Consider the following 19448-nt stretch of genomic DNA (forward strand, 5'->3'; position numbering starts at 1 on the left):
AGAGAGCAAAAACGTGGACCATCTGGGGGTCCTTGAGGACTGCTTTAAGAAACACTGCTTTAGTCCTCGGTGAGTAGCTTTTTCTTGTCGTTTGGGTGATGTGTGGCACACTCTGAAAGACGCTTCTCACAGTGAAAGGTTCTGGAATAACATTAATTTACCTGCATGCGGAGCTGGAACTGTCTGCTACTAGCCAACTAGGTTGCTCGGTTAAAAAAAAAATGTATTTACATTTAAAGCATTATTTCCTTACTAGCCAGCAGGCTGGCATTTAATTTTTTTGTACTAGCCCCTTGTCTGAATTACCCGCCTCAGGTGAGCGGGCAGCTTAATTTCTACCCCCTGCCTATATGTGTGTCTCGTGTAGAGTGAGAAGGGATACATGAAAACTGACAGTCCTATGAACATGTTTTTCACCCTAAAAACTATACAATTCTATTCGTACTGCAAAGAGATTCATCCACAGTCCACCAGAGGGACCCATCACACAAATCCACACATCCACACGTGAAAGCTTCATTCTGATTGCGTTTTCTTGGAATATGTTTTTTTTGTGTGTTCTTATAATGACGTCATATTTCTGTATACCCTAATATATATAAAGCTTTTCTATCCATCCTTCTAATCGCTCATCCTGGTTGAGGGCAGGCGGGACACTGAAAGCTGTCCAAGGCACTGCAGAGGTAGAAATTTCAGGTCCAGAAAGTAAAAATCCAGACCAAGATTTCGTTTCAACCAATCAGCTGAGTACTCTGTGACTGTACCTCTTTATACTCAACTGGTTGGTTGAAACAAAATCTTGGTCTGGACTTCCGGGACCTGAAATTTTCACAAAGCAGCACAGGGTACAAGGCAGGAGTACACTCTGGGTGGCTTGCCAGTCCATTACAGGACAAATGCACAATCATATGCTGCAAGCAATTTAGGGATAGCAGTTAGCTCAGGGAGGAAATCCAACTCTGGGAGGAAATCCACACAAAGAGCAGAGGTGGGATCCGAACCCACAACCCCTGAAGCTGGAAACTATAGTACTACCAAATAAAAAGTCTGTTAATTTTTTTTATGTAATTTGGGGTTCTGTCTTTATTTAAAGAGCCATATATATGAGCACAACACAATTATATGTAACAATATATTACACAGACACACACTGCTACTGTTAATATTACTATTTGAACTGGTAGATATTGATAACATTTTATTTTACAAGGTTGGTAAGATATCTGAGTGCTGGAAAATCGCAATATTTGTGGAAGGTAACTACTAGTAGCAGACTTTTCCAGTTGAAGTGATAACTATCAAATACCTACACTGACTAGTCTTTCTCTTGGTTGAATCTCACTGGCACAAAAGTCATCTCTCCCTAATGAGAACTACATTCACTCACATAACAAACAAGCAATTTCAGTTCAGGAAAGTCTATGGTTGTATATAATGAATGTGCTTTTAAATGGCTTTTTAATGGCTATACAGCCGGTTCCATGACATGTACTCTTCAATATTCTCAATCCTTAAAGATTGCGCGACGAGCCATACCATGAACATCTGCACCCTCCTTAGGACAGAGAAAGAAGAACGGCAGCACTGCAACCAATGGATCTGAGAGTTGCACATGAATGACATGTAATATATCGAATGATTCGGTCGAGGAGGCGGGCCCTGCAAGTGCCTGCCCCCTCGCCGATTGGATGATCGTCGTCTTCAACGAGCTTCATTGTCTGAGTGGAGTAGTACGCAGCCTTGGACCGCAGCACCGGCCTTCGTGTCCTTGGAGCAGGTCGAGTAATCGGTTTAAAAGCAGAGTCGGTGTTTCAGGAGGAGCAGGTAACGTGTTTAAGGTGTTTCAGCGCGGTGCACTTCTTACCGAGTTAGTCATTAACTCCGAGGGGAAGCGGGGGTTTCGCCCATGCGGCTTGGAAAAACCGAGGCCTACTCAGGCTTCGGCGAATTCCCGCCGCTTACCGCAAGGCTTTTACCTGTAAAATCTGGACCGGTTATTTGGGCAGGAAGCCGGGACTCTATTAGCATGTTGTGCCACGACAGGCTGCGCATTTACGCTTTCGTATCCGTCTGGACGTTTTGTTGGACATTATGCACGCTTGTATGTAAAGTTAGCCATTTTGCTGTAAAGCCGCCTCATTAGTTATACGTCATTAACGAATAGCCGAAGCTAGCTAACTAACCCGCCTCTTTTTGCACGCTGGCTGGTTGATTTTTAGATAAATATGCCCGTAGCTATCTTAGTGTGCTTCTTAAACCGATGGACCTTTATATCGCCTTATGTTGTATTTCGGAGGGCTTGTACCTAAAATGGCTGCTGGCGCCTTGCCGTTAGTTACCAGGCAGAGATGGGCCGAGAGCCACATTAACCCGTTTGTCTTCCCACGGTGGCGGTAACCAGCAGGCGGAAGTGCTAACCGCTTTCATCCGGCTAGTTATAGTGCGTTTTGTGGCCGTTTTCATTGTAAACCTTTCCCGCCTTAGTTTGAGCTGAGTGGTTTTGCCGAGGTCTTTCAGTCACTCTTAAGTGAGTATGATGCGCCGGTCGTGATGGACGGTGTGCTAATGGTGATAATGCGGAAGCTGGGTGTATATGTGAGGACCGCGTTAGGACACTGCTAGGTAGCCGGTGAGATGGTGCAAACTAAAGTGGGCCGCTTCGTTTCACAGTATGTGTTCCTAAATATCAGTGTCGCATACGATGGGATCATGCCTGCATGTTGGGGGGGGTCAGTGTGTAGCGCTGGATATGCAGTATTTTTTTCTTGTCAATATGCCGCCTGTCATTCCTGTAAAATGCGGACATAAGTTTAGTAAAGTGCATTCCAGTCATTTTCACACTTGACCTACTAATTATCTGCTTATTTAAAATGCATATATAAGACAGATTTTTGTGGTGCAGTTTGATTATTCAGGGTGAAGTTTTAAAGGTACGCCCGTTGAGACTGATAGTTGTTCTGTTCTCTCCACAGGTATTTCCTGAAGAAGACTGAACATCTTGCTCGATTTTTCTTTGATTTTGTTTTGTGAAATAATTCCCCCCCTTTCTGTTCAGTTTTTTTGTTTTTGTGTTTTAATTTGGTCTCCCCCTCCCTCCCTAGCGTGTATTTTTACTACCTTTTGTTTTTGGTACCTTCAGAATCGGGATCTGTGAAGTGTCTTCATGGCAGTCAGAAGGGGACACATTAGGTACCTGAAAGTGAGTAGCAGATGTGTGTATTTGTATACTATTTAAACACTGTTTAGCTACATTTTTTTTCATTGTCACTTAGTTTACAGTGTAGTTACCTTCAGTTGCATGTGATTAGTTGTTCTGACAGGTATTACCAATTAAGGAAGCAACATTGACAACTGCAAGTTTTACCGAGGCATCATACGTTATTGGTAGTTTTGCTTTTTGAGTATTGTTATTCCTGATTCCACGTAATCGTTCGCAAATCGCCAGTGGAATTCTGAATACATGTTTACGCTTAGATTTCCACCAACCTTATGAAATGACAATCTGCTCTGAAGAGTAGCTGGAGAGTGCAGTAGACTTCAGCACACCCAGCTTCTGCCATTCAGTCGTTTTGTGATGACCTCAGTTTGGTAAACCGACCATTAGCCTGTTATCCTCTCTTGGTGCATTGAGATCTGATCTAATGGTGCTGAAGCAGTATCTCAGAGCTTATGTGGCAGGCACTTGGTTGTGCTGTTTTCAGGTCACTCTCTGGATGTTCATCATAGAATTGTAGAGTGTTAATCTATGTAGCACAATGCAGAGCTAACAAACGGGGGTTGTTTGCTTCCTAACATGTATAACGGTCAGTACTTGTCTAGTTACTGTGTTGCAGATGGTCATTTGAGCGTTTGGCCCTTTCAGTGTCTGTCTGCTGAATTGTGGGTTGGGCGGGGTTATCTCCAAAATGTGTCCAGACATCACATCTGAGTAGTCTTTATTACCAGGAAACGTTTGGCGATTAAATGTTTCTTTTATATTGGCATGTCTACATGTTACGAATGAGTCAATATGTGAGTGGAAATGACGTGCTGCGCTTCTGTTCCCAACTCATTTGCCTCCTAAAAATGTCCACTGCCCCACTGTTGCATCAATGGAAACCATTACAGCAGAACGTGCTGGCCTTTGGCAAACCTCTGTGAGCGGTGACCACTCCGCTCTTAACCGTGAAGCATGGGGGAAATGCACAGGAAACAAAGGATGTAGGTGACGGAGCGGCAGAGTCCTCAGGCTGATCGTGAATGATGCAATATGAGTGTTGCTATTGCAGGTTTGCGAGGTTCAGAGCTGCCAGGGTAATGAAAACAGGGAAGCGCAGCAGCACGGCAGTAAGGGTGCCAGTTCACTGAAGGTATGTTCACAGGGGCAAACGTGAGCAGTGCTTGTATTTTTTTTCCCCCCATTGATTCCAGTTTCACTCATCAGATATTTTCTTTAGCATTAGGGTTAAGTTTTGGTTAGCAGGCCCTGTAAGACACTTGAATTAACTGAGATTTATCTCCTCCTGAAAGCGAAAGCTTAACTTCGTACATGTTGCATGTGTTTAGCCAACATCCACGCTCGTTTGCATAGACTGCTTCTGTCCAATAGGCAGAAGCACTCAAGAGCCGTGTTTTTTTTTTTTTTTTTTCTTTCTTTCCCCTCTCCCCCTCCTGTCCATTCACTTGGACAGCTGTACAGAATTTGCAGTGAAGTACAGTAGATCATTGATAATGGTCATACTGTGTTCATTCAATTCAGGAGGGGGAGATGTGCCGTTAAAGCTGGGTTCCTTTTTAGAGCACGTGGTTGAGTCGCAGTAAATTCCTAAACGGCATAGTTGCGCATATACATTTTGCCTCTTATTTGTATCTTGCTCTGAACATATACTGAGCTTGGAGTACTTGTACCAGATGCTGGACACTATAGTCGTCTGTATTTGTAAGTTCTTTGATCCAGTATAAGTTCAATTTGTCCCATCAGCGCTGCTGTTAGTGTTGGAAGTTTTACCTGTGGTCAAATTCAGCAATCTACTTAAGTCAGTTCTATTTGCTGGCGGCCCCTACACCATAGACAGATTCTCTAGCATTTCACATGTATACGTTTACTTGCAGTACGAGAACCTACAGCGCATGGATATGCAAACGAGTTAAACGTGGCGGGCGCCTCAGGGCGCCCTCGTTTCCACATATTCTGTCCATTGATAGGAGGTCTGAAGGCCTGCTTTTGTATCGCTTACCAGCGCGCCTCCGTTCTCCCCGTCGAGCTTTTCAGATTGCGGACACTCTCACTTGTTTGATTTTAATAATGGCTGGATGGAGGCCACCCAATGGGACAGGCGGGGCTTGAGTTGACATTCAGGCTGTTTGTCAGTAAGGCCGTGTTGTCCATGGTGCACCTTAATGGCCAGGGCTGTGTCTACCATGCGGAATCATGTTCCAGCTTGCCTTTTCTACCCCTCTCCCCCCCCCCCCCTTCCCCCATTCATGTTTTTTACTGTTGCTTCTGCACGTTTTGTTTTAAGGAATGGGGCCACTGTTTCGTAAAGGTCATGGCAATGGCTGTTATTTTGGTGATTTTAGCTTAAAGAATTTTTTTTTTGCGCTCTGTGCCTTTTTGTGTGTGTTCCCTGGAGTGTGGCTCGGGGGCCGAAGGTACAGATTTCTCTTTGGTTCGTTTTCCTCCGGCTCTCTGTTGTTGGCTGCTGGTTTACATGTGAACCTGCATGTCTCCTGATTTTAAATTCATCACGTGTCTGTGCGTGTTTGTGTGTTGCGGGTGCTGCTGATATTTTAGGGTTCCCGCTTTGTAGGGAGTAGGAAGGTCATGTGTTGGTATGCCTGCTAATGTTATTGGAAGAACTTTAGGATACCGAATGAACACTTGTAAGTTGAGTCTGAGTAAGTTCAAGTTTTAGGTGTAAAGCTCTGAGTTGCAGTGATTTGTGCTGTAATAGCTTGTACATACTAAAGCACTTAGAAGCACAGGTTTGTAATGGGGGATTTTGTCTGAAGCCTTCACATCATTTGCCTTGTTTCCTTTTGTGGACTCAATCCCATCTGTGTGTTTTCCCCTCCATTGCAGGAAGTGTATGACATGTCTAACGGTTACGAAGACCATATGGCGGACGAGCCAAAGGATGCCAGAACCAACCTGATCGTCAATTACCTGCCGCAGAACATGACCCAGGATGAGCTTCGCAGTCTGTTCAGCAGCATTGGGGAGGTGGAGTCTGCCAAGCTCATCCGTGATAAGATGGCAGGTAATCAGGGAGCCTGCGGCCTTCTCTCAAGCCCCGTGGAGATCGTTTAGGCCATTAGCGTGCAGCCCGTCCATGCTGTTACATTGCTCGCGTATTTGCCCTGCCCACTGTGAAAAGTTTAGATAAGTTGAAGGCTTGATTGATTTGGAATTCGCATTAAAGTATTATGAAAGGAAGTCTCTTTTACAAGCTTTATTCTGGGAAAGCTTGCGCAAGCAATTTCCTTTCCTTGCATTATTTTTTTTTAGTTTTATCTCCAGACGTCCAGACTAGTCAGTGATAGACAATTGCTTAATGATTAAAAGATGTTTAACTGTCGTCTTAAGTTCTTCTTATTCGTTTAGGTAGACTAGTAAATTCTTTTAGTGTTGTCTGTATGATGACAATGTCGCGAAAGTAACTTGGGGGAAGCTAGACGTGTATGTTAGGATGCAGAAGTGTAGCTGACTGTAGTGAGCTGTGCTTGCTAAGACATGCACAGACCCTGATGTTGGCCAGAGGCCCAGTGACGGTTCAGACCTGTCTGCACATGAGATGAGCTGTGTGTTGTGCACTTGATCCCGAAGGTGTTGCACGCTGAATGTGTTCACGCTATTAATTGTTCTTGTTTCTTATTTTTGTGGACATCCGAGTACATTTCCTTACAGTTCCAGTAGTCCTTCCTGCTGTCTGCAAAGGATCAAGTAAATTCTTTAAATGTTTTCATTTTCCGTTTGTTACTGTTCATGCATTGTTAAACTTTTTTGATGTGCTGATTTTGACCATTTCTTTGTTTTAATCTAATTGTGTAACTCTTTGCAGGGAAATGATTGTATACCTTAAAGTAACATCAGTCTCAAGGCGTGGGTTCGGATGCTTTTTGTGATGTCATCTCAGCTTATCGTGGGGTTTTTGTTTTTTGTTTTTAAATCCCTTCAACACAACTCAGAAGCTGTTGTCATGGATATGTTGTGTGACAATAATGCATTTAAAGTTCAAATTGGGGTTATATTTGGGTTATTCATTTGATTTTGTTGGTCTGTTCATAGAAGGTTTTTTCCGCTTCTCCAATCCTGTTGGACCAATTTTTTTTATATATATTTTTTAAAATTTTCCTCCAACTCTATGCAAAACGATGGTTTTGCGCTTCCATACTTATCATAGAAGTCTTCCTGTTTATCTTAAACAAAAAACAAACGTGGGCAGTCTGTTAGACGTGGTTGACAGAATCGGTGGATGGTGCTTTATTATACTGCACTAATTGTCCTGTCTCATCTCTAAATGGGCAGACATAGAGGCTTTAAATCAGAAGTTCCAAACTCCTGTCCTGGGGGGCCGGAGCCCTGCACAGTTTGGGGTTTCCCCTCATTAAACAGACCTGAATCAGCTCCTTGTGCTAATTACCACACAGCTCTTGAGCTGAATCATTTGTGGTGGGAAAGAACTAAGCTACACAGGGCTCCGGCCCCCCAAGACTGGAGTTTAGCGCCTCTGCTTTAAATTTATGGGTTTTTTTTATTATTAAAGAAAGGAAGCAACTTTTTGTTGACTTTGTATTGACAGAATGCAAAAGGGGGCTTCTAATGATCCCGTTTATATTTGCCCCGTATGTAGGAGGGGAAGCTGGGAGTGATGAGCTTGGGCGCTTTTAATCTCGGCTCTGATAAATGGGAAGACTAAGCAGGTGGCTGTAACAGACAAACTCCGCCAGCCGTGGAAAATAATAAACTTTTGACGGTGATGTGCGGGATATGTGACTATGAACAGACTGGGGATTTTCTTTTTCTTTATTTTTTTTTTTTAAATCTTAATCATTCCTGTGACCAGCAAACATGCAGGACCCCCCCCCCCCCCCCCACGCACACACACCCCCTTTATCATTAAGTATGCTGATTCTTTTCCTTTCCTTTCTCCTCTTTTTTTGACCTACCTCAACTTTAACCAACCCTTTGGTTTTAACAGTACAGTCCTTCCTCATCTGCAGGTCTGAATGTAAATGTGTTTTAAAAAATTGGCATGCATTGTACAGATTTGTTTTGTGAATATACTCATTTGTCCAGTCTGCAAAGTTTTGGAACAAACGTTTTTTATTTTATTTTGTTGTTTTTCCTTTTTTGTTTTCTCTAGGCCACAGTTTAGGGTACGGATTTGTTAACTATGTTAACCCTAGTGATGCAGAAAGGGCAATCAGTACTCTCAATGGGCTGAGACTACAGTCTAAAACTATCAAGGTAACGTGAAAGAGGTGTTCTTGTATACATGTGTCAACTGATAAATGTGAAATGTCTTTCAAGTAGCCCTTGGACAGCAGAGGGGAAGCTCTCTGCTGCCGAGTGTCTACTTGCGTTAAACATGCCCGTACTAAGTCACTGCTCCAGTAGATAAAGCCTGCTATGATGTAAGGTACTTTTCTTCTAGAACAAACTATGTATCTATATTTACACACGTATATGAACACTCACCAATTGGGCAACTAGGCTCTTAATTAGAATTTCCGAATGTTTATTTTTTTTAATTGCTCTTCCCCACCCCGTAACTAAAAGTAGTCATTTAGACTAATGATTGTGTCACCAGGCCTTTACACACACCTTAGCTGTAATGAGCACTGTAGCCTCATTGCATCCCCACCACTGCCACCAGTTTAAGGCCCTGCACAGCAGAAAAGCACATTTTTATTTTTATTCAATGTTTTGTATGCGAACAAACTTTAAAATTTGTTTTCTTAAAACATGGTTTTGTGCTTTCAAGGACTGTAACATGAATGTGGCACCTGTGTTGATTTTTATATTTAATTTTTTTTAAAGGGTTGGGAATGGCTGTTAAACTGTAATTGGATTTTATTTACTTTTTTTGAAAAACATTTTCCAGTATTATCTGATTTGCAATTTTTTAAATGGTGGATGTGCTTTGCAGTTTTGCTTTTCCTGTATTTCGTGTAGTAGAATATTTATGGTTGACTCTGGCAATTTCCATCAGGTATCTTATGCCAGGCCCAGCTCTGACACCATTAAGGATGCAAACCTCTACATTAGTGGGCTGCCCAAGACCATGACTCAGAAAGATGTGGAGGACATGTTCACGCGATTTGGCCGTATCATTAACTCCCGGGTCCTTGTCGATCAGGCTTCAGGTAAGCTGAAGTGTGGCGAATGACTCAAGTCGTCTCCGGCGACCACCTGGCGATTCCTGTGACGCGAAGCACCCGTCTCCCGGTTCCTTGCAGGTTTGTCTCGGGGCGTAGCTTTCATTCGGTTCGACAAGAGGGCAGAGGCGGAAGATGCCATCAAGAATCTGAATGGTCAGAAGCCGCCCGGCGCCTCGGAGCCCATCACGGTGAAGTTTGCAGCCAACCCCAACCAGGCAAAGAGCTCACAGCTGCTCTCTCAGATCTATCACTCGCAATCTCGCCGCTTCGGCGGTCCTGTACATCACCAGGCCCAGAGGTTCAGGTGAGATGCCCGTAGAGGCCCACTCTGTCATGGACACTTAACCCATAGCTTCACCTAAACTGTAGTCATTGAATTGTGGGCTAACCCCAGCTGTTTCGTTCTTCCCTACACGAACACCCCCTTCCCGTAGATTCTCTCCAATGAGTGTGGATCACATGAGTGGCTTGTCCGGTGTCAACATGCCTGGAAACTCCACCTCGGGCTGGTGTATTTTCATATACAACCTGGGCCAAGACGCAGACGAGGGCATCCTCTGGCAGATGTTCGGCCCCTTCGGCGCCGTCACCAACGTGAAAGTCATCCGTGACTTCAACACCAACAAGTGCAAGGGGTTCGGCTTCGTCACCATGACAAACTATGAGGAGGCGGCCATGGCCATTGCCAGTCTGAATGGTTATCGCCTTGGAGACAAGATACTGCAGGTGTCGTTCAAAACCAGCAAGTCTCACAAGTGAAGAGGCACGACGGCCGAAAGTTTGCTCGAGTTTTCTGTGGCGAGAGCGAGAAGCCACACGGTCTTCGTTTTTGTTAGCGTGACAGATTCCGAAGCAGTTTTCAGTTCCTTTATCTAGGAAAGTGGTTTTTTTTAATGCTCTGGGATGGAACTAATTTGCTCAAATGTTTCATTTCTGTCTAGAGACTAACTCGGGTCATTTTGTTTCCTTTCCTTTTTTTTGAAGGGTGTATGTTGTCTGTGAAAGTAGCAGAGTATTTAAAGTTAAATGTAATTTTGCCTAGTTTAAGCAAAAAGCATGCTGTGTCACAATCTGATTCCCTCACGCCATTTGTTGGTCAATCTTTGACCTGGAAAAATTTGACACTGCAGACGGTAATCCTGTCCCTTTACCAGCCCTGTGTTTTTTTCCTGGTGTTAAATTGTAAAACTGCAACCTGCATCAAAAGTCCTGCACTATCGGAGCTGCGTGAGGAAATGAGTTTTGAGCATAGCATGCTTCAGAGGTTTAGAACAATATGGAAGAACAGTCTACGTAGGTATTTGTGATACACTGGCAGTTGCATGCGTTTTTATATGTATACAAAGCTAAGGTTTTGTAGGGGACCTAGTCAAGACTTGGAATACTATATAAAGGAGGACCAAAGAGACTGAAGGAAATTGGGGTTTAAGTGGTCATCCCTTGGCCATCCCTTGGTTGTTTACCTGCTAGATTGGATTTTGCTGAACCTTCACTCCAAAAATGTTTAGAAATTCACAAGTCTGGTGTTTTTCCTTTCATTCAAACATTTGAGCGTCAGGAGAGGTTGTTCATCCCTAATAGCCAGTTGTTTGAAGTCCAACTTTTGTTTTGTGCTATGAAAGTGAAGCTCTTCACAGTTTACTGTGGTAGTTTGAGAACTGATCCATGTTTTTGAAACTGCCTTGATATTTTTTTTGTTTCTTCTGCATTTATGACCATTAAATTTTTGTTTTGCTGACATTTTTGTTGTTTTTTTGTTTTCTTTTGTTTTTCTTTTTCTACAGGCATTTAGTTGTAGTTTGTTTTACTGGGCCAACATGAAGAGGACAGACATAGGAGAACTTTACCATCCCTTTGCTTCCTGCTTTTAAAAATGCCTGTAGGCGTGTTACTATTGTCCATCGGACAGAGTTACAGATAATTACATAACCTTTTGAATTGCATGATCTGTTGGTTTGTAAGCACACAGTGAATTAGTGGCAGCATACAATTTTATCCCTTACTGTTGAACTGTTAAGTGTTTACAGACAAACCTTCGGAGACTCAGCGTTGATCCACCTTAAAATGTTTTTTTTTTCCCTTTTTAATGCTTAAGTACAGCTCACTCACATGGTCTGTAAATGTTTTTTGTTTTTTACCCTTGCAGATGAATTCATCGCATAAATCTTAAATATAACACAGACTTCAAAATAGTTTTTTGCCTCAGCTTTTCAAGTCAAATGAGTTGTTCTTATTTCCCCCAAGTCGAACCCTGCTAAAAAGCTGTTTTATTGCCGAAAGTATGTGGGTGAGCCTTTAATCTTGAGGTCATTTTACATTATCTGTGTTTGTACTCTAGTATTGTTCACTGTTAAGCGTGCATAGTACACCTGTAGTTGACACCCTCCTCTAGATGTAAGAATTTATACATCTGTATTTTGAAAGAACAGACATGCACAGGTCAGCGTAGTTTCTCTCGTTCATAAAGCTGAAAAGGTCTCCATAACTAAAGACACTGCTCTAGTAACTTTCGGTTTTCCCAGTTTCTCTTCTCGTGATCACTCGTTATATTTTATAGGGTTTTTTTTTTTGGACATTTTTCATGCATTCCTTTAGCTTGCTGTGGAAGAAATGTGTACCTGGTTTCATTATAAGTTTTAAATAGTACTACTTAGTACTGTAAGGTTGACATAGTCTTACCCCTTCAGCACGTTTTATTTTTTTAACATTGTTGTATGACTTTTTTTAAGAACTGGATTTCATAATGTATCACCGTTTTTTTACCCTTATTTTAAGATCAGGAACAGTGCTTTGGCTGTTGGTGGCAAACACCTAGGAAGGATTTATTTATTTTATATATTGTATATTAAAATTTGTAAACTTAAGGTTTTTTTTATTATTCGATTTGCGTTTTGGGGGGTTACGTATTTAAGGTAATTATGTTCACGTGTATTGTCTAATCACTTTTCCTGAAAGCTGAAGGAAAAATAAAGATGATCGCTTATGGTTTCTTGTTCTGGAGTGAATCAGAGATGGGTAGAACGTTTGCTCCACGGGAGCGAAGCCGTTGTTTTATATTTGAGCTTCGCGATGGTTCTGCGCCAAGGAGATGGTTATGGTGTTAAATTAGTGCCAAAAGTCGCGCGCATATAAACCACGCGCGCGTATGCGCTCGCGTTGTAAATCCATTCTCTACGCGTTCGCGATTGCACAGCGCTTGCTCGCTCGCTCGGCGTTAAATTAGTGCCAAAAGTCGAACCACGCGCGTGTGTGCGCTCGCGTGCTGAAAACCCATCCCCTCTACGCGCGCGTTCGCTGGACCCTATCTACGCGCTCGCGTCTGCACAGCGCTCGCTCGCTCGACTGGAAGAATTTTGACACTTTGGAGGCAGGAACAGTGGCTAATGGCTCCGCTTCTTTGTTTTTTTTTTTTTAAATATTGACTACGATTTGCTATTTGCTTTGGTAGAAGATAAAGATTATTGACCAATGGATGTGGGATTCACACTGTCATGATGTCGGAGCAAGTAAGTCTTACACTGAGTTCACATCTTTTAGAGATTCTGTTTTCATATTCCACGTTAAGGATTGGAATCGCGTGTGTCTTAATTAAAGCAGAGCTTGAAATTCAATGCGGTATAGCTGGTATCTCGTGCAATATTATTTATTAACGGTCTGCTATCATAATTTGGGAATTTCCCGCTTTGTCTTACCGTATATAAAAGAATGGGCCAATGTACGGTAAATTGCATTGTGAATAACATTTCTTAATACAACATCACAAAGCCAATTTAATAAATTCAAATCCTGGGAAGAGCGCTCCTCAGATATTAGTTCTCGGGTTAGTGTTAGCAGACTATAGGCGAAACCACCTTAAGTGCTATCTGTTAATGTTTATTAAATTAGCATTAGAATGGAGAGGTTTTTAATATCTTTTGTCCTTGTAGCTGCTAAATACACTCATTAAAGCCATAAAGTTGTCTGCCTGCTACATTGAAATCTCCACTGAGTAAGTGTTTTTGGTGGATTTTATTTAACTTTATATAAAATGTATCATACATGAACAAGCACCTAACAAAACAAAAACATTTCATTCTCATAATTAAAACTTTTGAATGGTAGGCCTAGTGTGTGGATCAGAGACAAGATCTTGACACCTCATTAACTATAATTTGTTCACAGAACAGCTCAGATACCACCTTCTCGAAAGTCTTCTGCATAAAATGGAAATGGGATTCAGTGCGACTCCACTAAATTTGGATTACCTGGAGTTCCTTTGTCATCAGGAGCTGTATCTTCTGCAGGCCCTGTCTAATCACATTGAAGTACCTCCTGCTATCACCCTGGCTTTGCAAGAGCTCTTTGACCTTGTGAGGGCACATCTGGAACGTCCAGCCCCATGTGTCACACAAGAAGTCACTGCCGCCAAAGGACGACCCAAGATTTTGATTGAAGAACAACGTTTGAAAGAAATGCTCCATACACAACTTCCTGTGCCTTGCATAGCCACACTGATGGGTGTTTCAAGAAGAACAATCTTAAGAAGAATGAAAGAGTATGAGCTCTGTGTTAGGGACACATATAATTCCATCAGTGATGAGGAACTTGACAATTTGGTTTCTTCTGTCAAGAATGATCTATCAAATGCAGGCTACAAGATGGTCAGAGGGAGGCTGCAGTCAATGGGCTACAGGGTTCGGTGGAGAAGAGTTGCAGCCTCCATGCATAGGGTTGATTCCATGGGCATCATATCAAGGTTGTCAAGTCTTGGCTGTGCTGTACGCAGAATGTACTCTGTACCAGGGCCCTTGTCTCTGGTACACGTGGACACAAACCACAAGTTGATCCGGTTTGTATTAACATCAAATTTATTTGAAATTTGTTCTTCTACAGCCCTGGGTGGATTGGTGTGAGGTGGTGGAGAGGCTTTGGAGAAGATTTCCTGCCGATCAACACTGGCAGCTTATATCTATGTGTCATGGAGGTCTCAGGACTCACAGATATTCAGAGACATGTGGATAGTTTACCAGTGTTTTTCAGCAGGAAATAGTTATTACTACAAATTGTCACCCCCCCCCCCCCCCCACAGAAACTGGATCTGGCTATAGTGGGAAAATCTTTGTTTTTTTATTATTTGTGAGAACTTGAAAGCCCATAAATTGCTTTCAGCAAAGTAAACAAAACTTAGAAAAAATATATGCTCATTCACCAGCAGTTTCTAATCTGGGGTCTAAAGTGGTCAGGCTTGCAAGTGTATTTGGTTATTTGTCTATCCTAGCCTGTTGCAGTGTATATTTCCTGTATATTTTGCATGTAAAATGTTGTTTGTTATTTCAGTGCTTAATATTATCATGTAGTCTTCATGAACTTTGTTTTAACCCGACTTAATGGCTTTCTTCATCTTGGCCAGGGACTGCATTTGAAAAGTAGCCACTTGACTAAAATTTGCACATTTTCAGAAATGCCAGCAACAATGCTGATAATGAACTCCCCTCTAACTGACTCTCAGTTGGTTTAGAAAAAAGACTTTTAAGAGAAATGAAAGCCTTCCTTTGGTTTTGCATTTTTCTCTTTTTTGTTAGCTACGCACAACATATCAGAAGAATACATTACAATTAAATTAGTTAAGAAATAACAGATTGCGTATATACAATATTAAGGTGATAACAACAACCCTCACTGTCTCTAGGTGCTGGTTCAGACAGGGCATTCTGCAGCAGGGACACCACCCGTCGTGCAGCATCCTGCAAATCTCCCTATCACAACAGCTCACATAACAGAATAACATTAGTGTATGATTCAGTAGGGCTAGTCCAGGTCTGGAAAGTAGTTGGGCCAGATTTTCAAACCAAGAAATTTAGCTGGGCCAGACATTTTCAGCGGCCCAGTAAGCAGCAGGTTGACTGATGGCCAGCCCGTGTTCTGTTGGATCCCACAGAAAGGAAATGGGAATCTCATTTGGATCGGATGCTGACAGTTGAAAAAAAAACTCATGTCTGTGTGTTATGAAAGAATATCAATAAATGTTTCAGAAATGGGATGACTCATTTGGTAATTATTTACAGCTTATGTTATGGCTGCCAATTTACAGTCTTTACTGAAGTCTGACTTCTTTCGAGTCACCTTTAATATAGATTGGACACTCTCTATGCAATGTGCAATACTTATATAGATGGTAAATGTTTACCTGCTTGCACAGATGGTTGATTAGGTAATTAGTGTAAGTGTGTATGTGTGTGTGTGTGTGTGTGTGTGTGTGTGTGTGTGTGTGTCCAATCGCATGTATGGCCAAGGTCCATAGTAAAAAATATACACTGATCAAGAGATGCCCGAAAGTGGATGAAAGAGGACATTAGTGGGGGAATCACTTAGTGTAACGGGTGCAGGAAAATGAGCAGGACTGCAAGCCATATAATGACTCACTGTCCTTATCTAGCTCTTAATATAGTATGCATACAGTGATGTATCTACGATGGACAGCTACTATAAGCAGATAGCACAGCACAGGTGCTTAATCTGTATGCTATTTCCATCCATCCGTTGTCCAAACCGCTTATCCTACTGGGTCGCAGGGGGTCCGGAGCCTATCCCGGAATCAATGGGCACGAGGCAGGGAACAACCCAGGATGGGGGGCCAGCCCATCGCAGCTCACACTCACACACCATTCACTCACACATGCACACCTACGGGCAATTTAGCAACTCCAATTAGCCTCAGCATGTTTTTGGACTGTGGGGGGAAACCGGAGTACCCGGAGGAAACCCCACGACGACATGGGGAGAACATTGCAAACTCCACACACATGTAACCCAGGTGGAGACTCAAACCCGGGTCCCAGAGGTGTGAGGCAACAGTGCTAACCACTGCACCACCATGCCGCCCCCTATATGCTATTTCATTCTATAAAAAGAAACTTACTGTACTGTACAATAAAGTATTTCACCACTGCTTCTTCCTCAGCTCCCACTGTTTGCTAACACATGCATCTTTGGATTTCTTATTGCAATCTGTGCTTTATTTTTTTCGTGAAATGTAAGTGCAGTATCTGTTTATTAAGTGCTGTGGTTTAATATGCACATTATTATTTCAGTACTGTGTATACTGTCCTTAATGTCTTGCCTCTCATATAACTTGAGATACGCCAAAATTGACATGCAACAAGTGGTCCTGGTTCCAAATGCGGAAGTCGATGGATACCTGTACTTTATTTGCTGTAGTGTGCTGGGTGTCAGACATTGCAATGCACCTTGCTTTGTTTTTGACCCGTTAGATCAGAGGGAGGTAATCTTATCCAGAAAGGGCCGCTGTGTATGATGGTTTTCACTGCAACTCTCTGAACAGCGAACCTAACGGTTATCCCAATACCTTGATCTTGCTAGCATATTTAAATGTGTACCTATTCAGGAATAGAGTGGTGAAGGCATTCAGAGGAGGACTGATGATTATCAGAGGGAACAAAGGGACTGGGTACTTGTCAGTATCCAGTAGAACCACCAGACTCCTACACTGAATTGTTCTGGATGTGGCACAGACGTTAATCCCTCTGTATTAGGGGATCCGTCTCCAGTTTGTACTCTTCCAGTTAATAGGTAGATTTTCAGACAGATTTTCGCCCTAGTCCAGTACTCATTGACAGCCTAATACACCATGATTCAGTTTCTCTTGATAGTCAATACATGTCACAGGATGTACATTACTCTGATGGGCAGGCCTTCTTACATATGATGGAAACACTACAACAACTTAAGAATAAGGGTCAGAAGAGTGAAATACATATAATGAGTGTGTAGCTCAGCAGACTAAGACTCTGTGGCTGTGATCAGAGGGTCGATGGTTCGTGCTCAGAATTGGCAGAATAGCCACATGTCCAGAGGCTTTTGAACAAGACCTGAAAACCCTGGGGGCCTCCAGGTAGCAGTGTCTTCACTGTGACCCCCAAGCTTGTTCTTGCCTTTATAGAGAGTAAGATGGGGCAAATTATTAATCCCATGGGGCCTCAGCAGAATTACAAACCAGTACAAGGAAAATAGTTGTTAATTTTACATTAATGTTAACTTATGAGAATATTCAGATTATCATTTTTCCCCATAATTGCAATTTTAACATAAAATTTATGATTTTCCCATGGTCCTGTGGCCGCTTTATATGGTAATTATTGATTAAAACTTTTTTGGGAAGTGAAACAATATTAAAATTGCTTTATTGCGTAAAAAAAACTGTTTTTGTTTAGTAAAATAATGTTTTTTTCGATTTTTATACTGCCGTCTTGTGGCAAAATTTAGTACTGCAGTTTGAAAATAATTAAATGATTTTTTGCCGAAATTGCAATACCTACGTTTGGCCACGAGATGGCAGCAAGAAAATTGAAAAATTATTTTCCCACGGTCTACTAGCAGCTTTGTGTGGTAATTGTTTGTATTAAAAATACATTGGACCAAGTCAAATTATTTTAATAAAGAATTAACATCTAAAAGCTGCTAGTAGACCGTGGGAAAATTATTTTTCTATTTTCTTGCTGCCATCTCGTGGCCAAAAGTAGGTACTGCAGTTTGAAAATAAATGATTTATTCCCGAAATTGCAATACCTATTTTTGGCCACGAGATGGCAGCAAGAAAATAGAAAAATAATTTTCCCACGGTCTACTAGCAGCTTTGTGTGGTAATTGTTTATATTAAAAATACATTGGACTATGTCAAATTATTTTAATAAAGAATTAACATCTAAAAGCTGCTAGTAGACCGTGGGAAAATTATTTTTCTATTTTCTTGCTGCCATCTCGTGGCCAAAAGTAGGTACTGCAGTTTGAAAATAAATGATTTATTCCCGAAATTGCAATACCTACTTTTCGCCACGAGATGGCAGCAAGAAAAGTTAAAAATTATTTTCCCACGGTCTATTAGCAGCTTTGTGTGGTAATTGTTTGTATTAAAAATACATTGGACCAAGTCAAATTATTTTAATGAAGAATTAACATCAAAAAGCTGCTAGTAGACCGTGGGAAAATTATTTTTCTATTTTCTTGCTGCCATCTCGTGGCCAAAAGTAGGTACTGCAGTTTGAAAATAAATGATTTATTCCCGAAATTGCAATACCTACTTTTCGCCACGAGATGGCAGCAAGAAAAGTTAAAAATTATTTTCCCACGGTCTATTAGCAGCTTTGTGTGGTAATTGTTTGTATTAAAAATACATTGGACCAAGTCAAATTATTTTAATGAAGAATTAACATCAAAAAGCTGCTAGTAGACCGTGGGAAAATAATTTTTAACTTTTCTTGCTGCCATCTCGTGGCCAAAAGTAGGTACTGCAGTTTGAAAATAAATGATTTATTCCCGAAATTGCAATACCTACTTTTGGCCACGAGATGGCAGCAAGAAAAGTTAAAAATTATTTTCCCACGGTCTACTAGCAGCTTTTTGATGTTATTTCTTCATAAAAATAATTTGACTTGGTCCAATGTATTTTTAATACAAACAATTACCACACAAAGCTGCTAGTAGACCGTGGGAAAATAATTTTTCAATTTTCTTGCTGCCATCTCGTGGCCAAACGTAGGTATTGCAATTTCGGCAAAAAATCATTTAATTATTTTCAAACTGCAGTACTAAATTTTGCCACAAGACGGCAGTATAAAAATCGAAAAAACATTATTTTACTAAACAAAAACAGTTTTTTTTACGCAATAAAGCAATTTTAATATTGTTTCACTTCCCAAAAAAGTTTTAATCAATAATTACCATATAAAGCGGCCACAGGACCATGGGAAAACCATAAATTTTATGTTAAAATTGCAATTATGGGGAAAAATGATAATCTGAATATTCTCATAAGTTAACATTAATGTAAAATTAACAACTATTTTCCTTGTACTGGTTTGTAATTCTGCTGAGGCCCCATGGGATTAATAATTTGCCCCATCTTACTCTCTATAAAGGCAAGAACAAGCTTGGGGGGTCACAGTGAAGACACTGCTACCTGGAGGCCCCCAGGGTTTTCAGGTCTTGTTCAAAAGCCTCTGGACATGTGGCTATTCTGCCAATTCTGAGCACGAACCATCGACCCTCTGATCACAGCCACAGAGTCTTAGTCTGCTGAGCTACACACT

At 41.6% G+C, this 19448-nt stretch overlaps 1 protein-coding gene across 6 annotated transcripts; it reads left to right on the top strand.

Annotated features, from left to right (window-relative positions):
• Positions 1-1667: 1667 nt before the first annotated feature.
• On the top strand, positions 1668-12348 carry LOC125708325 (ELAV-like protein 1). 6 transcript variants are annotated; one of them, XM_048975776.1, is made up of 8 exons: positions 1668-1824; positions 2973-3199; positions 4269-4349; positions 6062-6239; positions 8346-8449; positions 9195-9348; positions 9442-9667; positions 9798-12348. In XM_048975776.1, the coding sequence occupies exons 2-8, from the start codon at positions 3164-3166 to the stop codon at positions 10120-10122; spliced, it is 1104 nt and encodes a 367-aa protein (XP_048831733.1). In that variant the 5' UTR covers positions 1668-1824; positions 2973-3163; the 3' UTR covers positions 10123-12348. The 6 variants fall into 6 exon arrangements, with proteins under 6 accessions (XP_048831733.1, XP_048831735.1, XP_048831737.1 ...); XM_048975777.1 differs by having other exon boundaries at positions 1682-1824; positions 3140-3199; XM_048975778.1 differs by lacking the exon at positions 4269-4349.
• The last annotated feature ends 7100 nt before the right edge of the window (positions 12349-19448 follow it).

This window comes from Brienomyrus brachyistius, chromosome 15, assembly GCF_023856365.1.
Source record: "Brienomyrus brachyistius isolate T26 chromosome 15, BBRACH_0.4, whole genome shotgun sequence".
Classification (NCBI taxonomy): Eukaryota; Metazoa; Chordata; class Actinopteri; order Osteoglossiformes; family Mormyridae; genus Brienomyrus; species Brienomyrus brachyistius.

Excerpts from the sequence above, each read along its gene's own strand:
- LOC125708325 (XM_048975776.1), top strand. The coding sequence starts at position 3,164 with ATGGCAGTCAGAAGGGGACACATTAGGTACCTGAAA. Across the intron at positions 4,350-6,061 it reads AGGGTGCCAGTTCACTGAAG|GAAGTGTATGACATGTCTAA; the intron begins GTATGTTCACAG and ends CCTCCATTGCAG. Across the intron at positions 8,450-9,194 it reads TACAGTCTAAAACTATCAAG|GTATCTTATGCCAGGCCCAG; the intron begins GTAACGTGAAAG and ends AATTTCCATCAG.